Here is a 12,502-nt window from a genome sequence, read left to right on the forward strand (position 1 = left end):
CCTCGTGTAGCTTTGCGCGAAATTCAAAAACAAACAAACTTAATATTCCGATAATATAATTTCTATACATGCAGAAAACATGCCGGCAGTAAAATGCACCGGTAGTCATTTAGTACGGTTGTAAAATGACGCGGCAGTCATATATCGGCATTAAGTTCCTCTTACATACCGTGAGTAAGTGAGAGACATATTTTTGTGGTTCAAGTTGAAGTTAGGTTTTGTACTAAAAACTTATAACCACCTATTTCCGTATTTGTTAATTTTTTTTCTTCGCCAAAACGTGAACATCAGTGAAGAAAAGGTGACATAAAATCCTAATATGTTCTTTGATTCGCTACTCATGCTGAAACATACTAGTTTCGCCGAATTCACAGCTGTTTGGACTGTACATTTGTACTAAACAAATTGCTTTTGTATTATATTGTTGTGGTGGCGTTTCAAAATACGCAGAGTCGGGTTAATATTACCATCAGGAGCCAGAAAATCTGATATTGACTGTAAGAGGATGTTAAAAAATAAAAGTAACAATACGTAAAAATATAGTTTTCATAGGCATAGAAATTTGTTTGATCATTGCTTGTATTTAAATATTGTATTTTGTCTCAGATATTCAGGCTCCCCCAAAAGTATTCGGTATATAGCAAGCATGTGTGGTTTTAAATTGATAAATTACGTAACAATAGCTTATTCAATATTATGAATTTCACACATTAAATATATATATATTGAATTTAAACTTCTCAGTATATTGTTTAACTTTAATATAATTCAATTCATCTAAAGTACAAACAAAAGGAATAAGCTGAATGAGGAACTAAAGAATGAGGCTTAACTTCTGGGTTGTCATGGTAATCTGTCATGACGTCATCCCCTTTTCTCACACGTATCTTTATTTAGTCACTCCCAGTTTACTACTAACGAAGAAAGGTTTTTGAAAGCACTAAGACTAACCTAGGAATAATCTGAAGCAAAATGAATTAATTAATTAAAGTCCATTTAATTTTAATGTAATATACTTACAGTTTATTTTCATCATTTGTTTTTTTATGGGGGGGACAGCATAGTTTCTATATATATTTACTGAGCAATTTTCTGAATATAAATTTCTCATATAGGAGCTCAAGCAAGCTTTCTCTCCACATGGTCTTTTACTGACTGCCGCCGTCTCGGCTGGAAAGAAAACTGTGGAAACAGCTTACGACATCCCTAAAGTTTCACAGTAAGTTACTGTAATGCTATTTACGTTAAGCATTCATACAAATTTGTTTTCATCTTTTTATACTCTCCTCCCTCCCAGTAGCACAGCGGCATGTCTGCGCACTTACAACGCTAGAATGCGGGTTTCGATACCTGTGATAGGCAGAGGACAGATAGCCCATTGTTTTGCTTTGTGCTTAACTTCAAACAAACCAAACATTTGTACATATTTCGAAAAACATAATTTTTTTTTACCCAAGATTAAAGTTTCTAACCACCATTTATGTTTATTAAGATCTGAGGATGTGCTAAATATGCAAGTACTTGATCTGAGTTCTCTGATATCAGAAAGTTGAGTGGAAGATAATCGTTTAACAATTAACAATAAATAAAAGGTACGTGATTAGGCATAAAAGTATCTAAAACATGTAGTTTCTGGTATAGTAAATCTTCCTGTGGCTACTGAAAATCATCGGGTATTTTAATATGCCTTTTAATAAATAAATTTAGTATTCCGAAGAGAGGTCCAATTCAATCCACACTTTGATCAACGTGTGTTACTAGGTTATACTAGTTTCGGAGAATTCCACTCCTCATCACTAACCCTGAACAAACACAAGTTAACCAAAGAGAAACAACAACATACGCGTTATTTCATTCCAATCTCGGGGGGTAGAGGATTACGCCCTCTCGTCGGCTAAGTGACATAGATAAAAATGGAGAATATAAGAGGTGGGTAAAAGAGCAAAATCAGCAATGGAGGTGGAAGTTGGGAATTGAAGTATAGCGTTATGGGCAAGGAGAGGATATGATCTGGAGAAATCAAAGCGTACACGGTTCGGGCTATTTCACGCAATAAAAAAATTGTGGGAACTGGCAATGGAGTCCATGAGTATTAGGACTCAGAATAGATAAAAGGGGGAAGAGAAGACATCGGTACTTCAACATGATTGGGATTGTCAGGTAGGAGGGACAGAACATAAAGATTCAGTAGATGATCGGCTGGTGCCAAAATGTTTCTTTGTATATAAACTGTGTTGGCGAGAATGTCGGAGAAGATGAAATTTTGGTCACGAAGGCATTTATTGACATAACGAGTACGAAGTTGTCGAAAGCAGAATGTGAGGAAAGGTGATACGGCTATAGAATTCTGTAGTGAGACTCGGGAGTTTAATACGGAAAGCAAGCCGTAGGGCATGGCGCTCCAGAATCTGAAAGCGAGAGGCGGAAATCCAGGCCACAGGTCTGATGAAGGTCTTATGCGTGTACAGGAGGGTTTAGGCCCCAGAATGTACCGGTTAGAGAACAGAGTAGATGAAGACTGCGATAAACCTTAACAGAAATGGCGGATAGGTGTGGTTTCCAGGTAAGATGCCTATCAAAGAGGTCGCCGAGTCAGAAAGATGTATGGTAACATTGTCAATACGGACGTCAAACAGAGACGGGTCACGGCAAGGGGGGTAACTTACGTTGTGTCGAGCCAAAAAATAATGCCTCGAGTCTTAGGGACATTGAAGCATAAAGCGCCAGCATTGACGTCAATACAAAAACGAATTTACAGCAGCCCGGAGCAGCTTATTTAGGGTGGACATAGTGAAACAGTGGGCCACCAATGCAGTGTCATCAGCATATTGAAACAACTGAAGAGGGGCCGGGAGTATGGCATATCAGCGACATAGAGAACGTAAAGAAGAGGGGATAACACAGAACCTTTGAGGGACTCCGGCATGGAGCGTGAAAGAGCGAAAGAGAGAACCCACCCCATCAACAGAAATCACGGCTGGCCGACAGTGGAGGAAAGAGGAAATTAAACGAATATAGAGAACAGGAAAATGTAACATATGCAATTTGTGGAGTAAACCTTGATGCCAAACAGAGTCAAAAGCACGCTGGAAATCTAATTGTAGCATGCAGGAGGGTCTGCGGGTGTTAAAATGATTGGTAAGCAATTGTGGGTGTGAAAGTGCTTTGCAGTCACTATGAGAAAAATCTATACACTGGATAGGTGAAGCGAAGAAAATCTGTCATTGGTCATTACTCAGTTCCTCACATTATATAGCCGCACAATAGCAGATATAATAAATAAACTTACTATTCCGAAATTTTTTTAATTTCGATGTCTAAGTTCAAGGGAGGTCCACTTCAATCTACACTTTGATCAACATGTGTTATACTAATTTCGGAAACTTCCACTCCTCAGCAGTAACACTGAACACAAGTTAACCAAAGAGAAATAAGCTAGACCTATATCATAGTGAAAGGTATCAAACAGTGTATAGGTTTTTCTCATAGTGACTATAAAGCACGTTCACACCCACAGTATGTTTGATACTTTTAATGCCTGCAAAACGAGTAACTTCAATAAAAGTATTTTTGTTACAGTTTAGAGTTATATGCATCTAAAGTTGAATAGTTTTTGTTTTTCGTTTACACTGTGCAATCTAACATTTTCTTACTTTGTATGATATATTTGGAAAATTTTCGGATATTTACACAAAAAATTAAAGATGGCCAAGAAACCATATTAATTTTTTGTGGAACATACATCTTCATTTTCTTAATTTCCAGATCCAAGTAGGAGATCAAACCTTGCAGTAAGACAGATGACTATTCCATCAGTGCGTTAGCATTATTTTGTTGTAGGCCTTTGCAAAACAGGCTTTTTTCTTCACCAAAGTTCAAGAGGCTGCCTTGGTTCTTAGACTAACACATAAACTCTAGTTTAAGCAGTATACGAAAGTAAACCACTTGCGTATGGCCTAGTCATTAGGGCGCAAGACTGGCAATCTATAGGAGACGGAATCAAAAACCATCACTGAAGATGCTCACCTTCTCAGTTGTGGGGGCGTTATATTGCGACAGTCAATCCCTTTATTCGTTGGTAAAGGTTAGCTTAAGAGCTGGTAATAAGTAGTGTTGACTAGCTGTCTATCTCTTGAAAATTGCCCCCCAGTGGCACAGCGGTATGTCTGCGGACTTACAACGCTAGAAACCGGGTTTCGATACGTGGTGAGCAGAGCACTGATAGCCCATTGTGTAGCTTTGTGCTTAACTTCAAAACAAACAAGCAAGCACTTGAAAATTAGGGACGACTAGCAAAGATAGACCAGAAACGCTTTGCAAGAAATTCAACAAGAAAACAACCCTCAAGGCTTAAAAAAATATTATTTCAAAAACAGTTTTTAACAAGCGTTGCCAACGAAACCATTCAATACCTGCTTATGCCACCTGGTGTATTGTGTCAAAAGTTTTAACCTAGTGAATGGATTAACTTTTGACATCCCTAGTAACTATTGAACTATAATTTATCGTATTCTCTCAATAAGTTAAAACTGATATGTTTGGAGAAAAAACGAAACGCTTGTCAATACATAACTACTCAAATATAGAGGATATATTTATTTTGAATATAAATAGACATATATTAAATAAATGTATGTCAAATTTCATAAACTGACGATTGAGCAATTTTCGCCCATTCAGTGTTCTTGATTTATACCAGCTATTGATTTCTGTGACAATCATAGATATCTGGACATCATCAACATCATGACATATGATTTCCATGGAGGTTGGGACAATAAAACAGGCCATAATTCTCCCATATATCCAAGGCCGAATGAATCCCCAGAAGACCAGACATTCAACGTGGTAAAGTATCAAAATTATACATCATTATAGCTACGATACAACAGAATTTTATCATTATAGCCACGATATAACTAAACTTTATTATTGCAGCTACGTTATAACAATACTTTATCATTGTAAGTACGTTATAACTAAACTTTATTATTGCAGTTACGTTATAACTAAACTTTATTATTGCAGCTACGTTATAACAATACTTTATTATTGCAGCTACGTTATAACTAAACTTTATTATTGCAGCTACGTTATAACAATACTTTATCATTGTAAGTACGATATAACTAAACTTTATTATTGCAGCTACGTTATAACTAAACTTTATTATTGCAGCTATGTTATAACAATACTTTATCATTGTAAGTACGATATAACTAAACTTTATTATTGCAGCTACGTTATAACAATACTTTATCATTGTAACCATGGTATATCAAAACTTTATCATTGTAGGCACGACATAACGGAACTTTATCATTGTAAAAACATATAATAATAATAATTCTACATTTCAAGCCGAATGGTCTTATCAGAGTTTTTTATTCTATTTTGTATCAGTGTTGTAAACTTAGTTTTGATAACGTCATCGTCCAGAAACATTTTTTCATTTGATAGTTGCACTTAAATGTATATCATAAAGCCATAACAGCACTTTCATTGATGATATAATTTATTTCCGATAACGTGTAATCTCAATATTGTGACTTAAACCCACATATCGCTTGAGATAGATACTTTGAGTCCTGAGGTTATTGAACTGACGGTGTAGGAAATGTTATATGTATCACCTATGCTTAGTAGTTTGGGCGAAGGATGTTTATATTGAAATACAAAACATGATATCGTCCACTTTAAACCAAACATTTTTAGGCGTACTGTTTATTAAAAATTCCATCTTAAGTTCTTTTTTTCTTAAAAAAGGCTTCATATAGTTTTCTTACCATTTTTTCCTAAAAAACCATATGTTTAATATATGATATAAATAATATGATAAAATATTATCATTCCATTAACAATGATATTTATTAAATGTCAGGATTTCGCCATTAATTTTTGGATTAAAAATGGAGCTGATCCAAAAAAGATAACGATGGGGCTTCCTTTGTACGGACGTTGTTTTACCTTGAAGGACACCAGTATAAATGGGTTCGATGCTCCAGTAACTGGACCGGGTCAACAGGGACCTTTCACGAGAGAACCAGGGATGATGGGCTACATTGAAGTGAGTGTGTGTATAAAAACAAATCATACAATTTTTGTCCTATCAGACAAAAAAAATTAACCTTCAGATTATGGACTTGTCTTTATACTGCTTACAACTGGTGTGAGCTATCTTTTATTTTATGTTTTTACCTGTTATAGCTATGAGTGTATAGAACTGAAACATTCATTTTCAACGTGAAATACACAGGGGACTGTACCGGTAATTATTATAGAGGCCTGCGAATTTAAACTTGATAAAAGTTGTTTTGGTTTTATAACGGATTTTCCGTAATTTAACTACGAAGATTTTGAAAACAATATTCATTTTTTTTCTATCACGTAAGGATTTTTTAGAAATCGGGAAGAAGAAAAAACTCTCACTCATATCAAATTTACAACAAATTTACCACAAATATAACAGAGTATATTTGGGTCATTTACACAATCTCTTGTTACCATAACGACGAATAAATAATATTCAAAAGAAAAAATATTTTCAAAGTGCACGCATAGAAATGACACGTCATGCGGCCTGTTAACCGTTTATATGCTAGCGGTGTGTTTCTTCTGGGTTCTAGAACGATCGATGAGATTCTCACGTCGCGAGTGGTCTAGAGATATCTATAGCCAGTGGTTGTCAACATTTTAAGCATAACAAAATATGATCGTATTTCAATGAAAATGATACACTTATGTGAAAGTACATATGTCGTTTTGTGAAAGATCTGTACATTAGAAAATATGAAACAAAAATCTATTACTTAGACCTTACAAGTGCGGAAGAAAAACAAGTCTTTTTATAAGAGTAGTTCGGCTTGTTTCAATGAAAGTTTCAGATGAATATCCAGTGATTGATATATTAATTATATCAAAAAACCAAGTTTTAATATAACCATTCAACACACTTGGTTCACTTACGAAAATGTTTCGCTATTCAGTGCATGTGAACGTGAGATTCTCTTCTAGAAATTTTAGATTGTACGTAAGAAAAATGACTAAATACACCAGAATCTTATTAAAAGATTTTCATAAAAGTATAACTTGCATCTACCACGTTTAAAGTCTTATCTTCTGGAGATTCATCAGGTCTCGGATAGAGAGGAGCTACGTGACCTGTTTTATTTTCCCAGTCTCCATGGAGATCGTACGACATAAGATTAATGATATCAAGATACCTATGAAATAAGAAAAAAAGTCTTACAGCCCAAAGGTTAAATGGGAAAAGTATAATATATTATCTAATACTTAAAGATATACAATTTTAAGTTCAGATTGTAGGTTTGGTCGTATTTCAATGAAAATGATACACTTATGTGAAAGTACATATGTCGTTTTGTGAACGATCTGTACCTGATGGAGAAAAATGAATATCATTTTCAGATTCAGCGTACAGGAATTACTGTAGAGCATGTAAAAATTTTAAAGCAATAAAATCATCACAGGCCTGTGTTATTTTTGTTTATATCTTATGTGAGATTCTTAACTTATTAGGGACCCAATAATCAACTAAGTCATGGACCCACAACAAAATTGGGGTATAAATAGTTTACATAAATATGTATGAAAGGGAGGAAGGGTTCACATGTACCTCCTGTTTAAAATGGAGAAGTTCATATGGGTTTCCTGTTTAAAAGGTAGGAAGGACTCATATGGACCTCCTGTTTAAAAGCGGAAAGAGTCCACATGGTCCTCCTGTCTGAAAGGGAAAAGAGGTTCATATGGACCTCATTTCGCAAATCTTTTATTCTTTTGTTATTGGTGACTCATTATGTCTTTATAAAAGCTCTAATTATAGCAATAATACATTCATTTTTAGCTTTGTCCCAACCTGAAGCATAGCCAATGGACCATTGTTAGAGATCCTCATCATAAGGTACCATACATGTATAAAGACAGGCAGTGGTGTGGCTACGATGATGCTGAAAGCTTCCGGATAAAGGTATTAAAAAAGTTTCGTATGTAAATTGGATCTTGCATGGCCTGGTGATTAAGGCGCTGCACTCGCAATCACCGGATCATGGAATCCAAACCTGTCGTTGAACATGCTAATTTACTTTATCGCGATGTGATAAATGAGCCTTTTTTTGTAATTAAGCCTAAAGTGAGGAATCACATATACTAGACTGAAGTAAATAACGTTTCTCATGAAAGAAAAAATATAACATCCCATAATAGTTAAAAACCATTTCTATAACATCCCATAATAATTAAAACCACTCTATAACAACCCATAATAGTAAAAGCCATTGTATAATATCCCATAATAGTTAAAGAAAAAAATTTCAAAAATGTCAAACACACGTTCATAACAACTTTTTTTTATTATTACTTGCAACGCTTCGGCTGTAGAAATCGTGTTACACTGAAAAAAGGCTTAAACAAAATTGTTGAAGGGTTAGAATATACAGAGATTCTAAATTACATATGTACTGCGTGGAGCACGTTAATAAAAATATTGTTAGAAGGAAAATTGTTGAAGCGTTTCTATAAACAGTTTTAGAATTGAAAACAATATTAAAGTGATAGAAATTGGATTTTAGACATTAAAAAAGTCCATTTTGACAAGACAGACGCTGGCTTTTATATATTTCATGCAACATGCTTTATAAAATTGATTAATATTGTTGACACAATATTATGTAAGCAGTTAAAAATTTGTTTTTAATCACATTATAATACTTTTAAACCATTAACATTGTTTCTTATGATATATTTTTTAATCTACTCTTGTGGTTAAGGCATTCAGTTCGCAACCTGCGGGCAGTGGGTTCGAATCCCATCACTAGATATGCTCATCCTTTCAGCCATGGGGGCGTTATAATATGATGGTCAATCCCTCTAATCGTTAGTGAAGAGTAAACTAGGAGTTAGCGGTATGTAACTGCCTTCTACACCAGTGCATCTCAATTTTCCAATATCATTCACCCCTAAGTGTTTTTCACAACAGCTCACTCATCCCAATTCGAAAAAAATATAAAAAGCGCTAAATTCTTTATTATGACTTATATATACATCAAACTACAACTAGAATGAATACAATATAACATAAACAAAACCCCTGGGTGAACCATTCACCCAGTTGAGAAGCACCGCGGTCTACACTATCACTCAAAAATGAGGGACGGCTAGCGCAGATAGCCCTCGAGTAGCTTTATGCGAAATTTCAACAAACAATCGTGTATAAACTATAAACTTTTAATTTCATTTTTGTTCCTACTTCTCTATGTGAGCTCTGAAACGAATTTACCAAGTTCAAACATAGCGGCACATCATTAGGTTTTTATAGGTAATTTAAATGTATACTTTAATGAGTTACAATTTTAAATTCCAAAATATTTGAAAATTTACCTATTAAATTTACTTGAACCTAAACACCGATATATATATATATATATACTATATCTATTATGTATTATAGACAGATTATATTAAAAAGATGGATCTTGGAGGAGGGATGGTTTGGTCATTGGAAACTGAAGATTTTAATGGAAAGTGCCATGGACAACGATATCCACTTTTGACCATTCTACAAGAGGGTCTGAACGGACCCATTGAGCGAGTAACCACTACAAGTCGCCCAGAAGCAAGTTCTACGGCCAGCTCTAGTGGACCAAGCCCTGGAGGGTCAACCCAGTCACCACAACCAGGATCCACGGTTGATGATGGTAACACCTTAGTTTGTGAAAAGGAAGGCATGTTTCGCTATCCTAAAGACTGTAGAAGGTTTTATCAGTGTGTGAGAAACGGGTCCTCCTTCAAAATATTTACATTCCAGTGTCCTATCAAAACAGTCTTTGACACAAATATTAATGCCTGTTCCCACCCAGAGCTGGTTACTGGTTGTTAGAAAGATTGATAATTTTAAGTAGTTGCAAATGCTATTTTTCCTTGCTGAAATTAAAGTTTAGATCAACAAAATAAAATCTAGAACTTTGTAGAATGTTTTTTTTTGTTTTTTTTCTGAGACAAATGAAATATAGCAAAAATGAAGAAATGTGAAATTGTATTGTTTTGATTATTAGTTGGATTTGGAGTTGCCAAAATAAAAGTTGACATTTGAAATGTTTATATGTATCTCGACTAAGCATAGACTTGTTACTTATATTAAACAACATAATACCTTGTTTCTTGTTAAGCACAAAACTACACAATGGGCTATCTATATTGTGCCCACCAAGGTGTCGATATTCGGATTTTTTATCGTTATAAGCCTTCAGACTTATCGCTGAACCGCTGGGAGGTGTAACGTAATGCTTTCTATAATCCTACCGTTCATTTTCTATCCAGTAACAACAAAGTAAAGGAAGGATAAATTAAACGTCAAAATATAAGAGAGGGTTCATTAAAAACGGTTTGTTACTTAATACGGTATAATAAGTAAGCACTGGGTATTCCGCACAGTGGGATAAACAAAACAAAAACTGAAAATTCCGTTCTGAGTTTAACTATATATATATAAAATTTTCTCGTTAAGAACGTTTTTATCAAGTAATTGAAGCACGCGAAACTAATTGTAATGCATGGTCTCAGTTTTTTACGAATAATTTGAGCCTAAAAAGAATAATAATAACTAGCTAGAGTACCCATCTCCTGGGCAGAAGTTATGTAAATTTATGATTAATGAAAAGTTATCCTAGGACATGAAAAGTTGCTTCCCATATATATAACTTTAAAAAACGCCCATAAGAATTGCAAAACACAAAATGTGAAACCGCAAGTCTGCATGTATCTCCACATGGACCCAACAAACCTTCATGCCAAATTTGGTGTAGATCTACCAACAGGGAGCAAAGTAGTGGTAAAAAAAAAACGCCCATAAAAACAGCAAAACTGAATATTTGCATGTATCCCTGCATGGTTCTAATGATCCTCCAAATCAATTTTGGTGAAGATCCATCCACACCCTGCGAAGCAGTTACATGTACATATAACAGACAACAGACAATACTTTTATATTTATTTTCAACATATAAATTAAGTTCCACTGAAACTGGACCGAGCTCGGGGCCAATCGTTTGTGGACCGTCCCGTGGATCCAAGGTTCCCGGCTCGTTACAACCAAATCAAAAATCCGTCCTTTGGGGCCTTGGGTGCGTTATAAGAGTGACAATCGAATTCCAATATTCAGTTAGAGTATTTCAAAAGCTAGCGGTGGCTAGGACAGATAACTCTTGCATAGCTTTGCTCGAAAATCAGGAAATAACAACCTTTAGAAATATTTTACCTGGTAGGAAATTAACAAACTTACATGAGAAGTGTCAGAATTATTCACAGATATTAATAAAACGATTTTATCTGGCAGTAAGTTAACAAACTAGCACAAGGAGCTTTAACACTTTTCACAGATTTGCTGGATATTAATAAAACGATGTTATCTTTCTGTAAAATTAACACACTAACACAACGAGTTTCAAAACTTTACATACATATATATTGTTACATCTGGACCTACAAAAGCGTATTTACCTACTCTCACTAAAATAAAACCTTTCGTTCAAACAGTGTCATTAAACGTTTTGTGATATACTTTTGAATAAAGTATTATGCGGAAAGTATTACTCAAGATCTTCCCCAGTGTGACGATAGCAAGTTCTCAAACTTATAATGCTACAGTCCGGTTCGATTCCCTGCAGTGGATACAGTAGAGAGAGTTCACCGAGTAGCTTTACACAGAGGTAACTATATACTCTTAGAATTATCTGTCTGGAGAACGTCAGAAAAAGCGAAAACCGTATTTTACGTTTAACCAACTCGAACAGCATTTCGAGTACTAACAGTTCATGAAGCGATAACGCATTCTATTCTTTATTTACACCATACGGTTTTTAAGTCCCCAAGAAATATCTTAGTTAACTATTTTGATATATATACATATTCCAGGCTCAATAATGCCTTAAACTACCTTATTAATCCTGCTGAAACTGACCCATCTACTGGTATATTATAATATATTTTAATTCAAGTAAGTTATAATTAATCTGAAAATTTAAACACGATCATTTTGCTTAATATGAAGAAGTAAACGAAAATAATGCAAGTCTTAATCACGTTTTCTTACCTTCTCGTCCCCCGGACTTTCAACGCTACAATCCAGGGTTTGATTCCCCACGGTGAACACAGCAAATAGCCCAATATGGCTTTGCTCTAAAAACAACAAAGAATCAAGCCTTACCTTCTCAGTTGTAATATTACGTTTATAATCACACAGTAAACAACACAACCCAAACTGTAGACTTGGAGTAATATGAAGGGCTTCTTTCAAGGGCATGATATATATATATATATATATATATTTAGGCGAGAAATTATACTTGTGAATATTCATACGTCTTTATTTGTACTCACTAACCGAGATATAACGTTTCAAACAGTGTAACGACAATGTAACTGTTAAGACTCACTCGACATTAGGCCCGGCATGCCCAGGTGGTTGAGGCACTCGACTCGCAATCTG

General features: G+C 34.9%; 1 protein-coding gene across 1 annotated transcript in view; it reads left to right on the plus strand.

Moving 5' to 3' along the window:
• Positions 1 to 10,028, plus strand: part of LOC106458395 (chitinase-3-like protein 1) — a 16,583-nt gene extending 6,555 nt beyond the window's left edge. The window contains exons 5-9 of the mRNA XM_022384585.1: positions 1,116 to 1,219; positions 4,725 to 4,848; positions 5,882 to 6,067; positions 7,865 to 7,987; positions 9,467 to 10,028. Of these exons, the coding sequence (XP_022240293.1) occupies positions 1,116 to 1,219; positions 4,725 to 4,848; positions 5,882 to 6,067; positions 7,865 to 7,987; positions 9,467 to 9,895 (966 nt within the window). The 3' untranslated portion in view covers positions 9,896 to 10,028. The remainder of the gene's footprint in view (positions 1 to 1,115; positions 1,220 to 4,724; positions 4,849 to 5,881; positions 6,068 to 7,864; positions 7,988 to 9,466) is intronic.
• Positions 10,029 to 12,502: the final 2,474 nt, after the last annotated feature.

This window comes from Limulus polyphemus, unplaced genomic scaffold, assembly GCF_000517525.1.
Source record: "Limulus polyphemus unplaced genomic scaffold, Limulus_polyphemus-2.1.2 Scaffold456, whole genome shotgun sequence".
Taxonomy (NCBI): domain Eukaryota; kingdom Metazoa; phylum Arthropoda; class Merostomata; order Xiphosura; family Limulidae; genus Limulus; species Limulus polyphemus.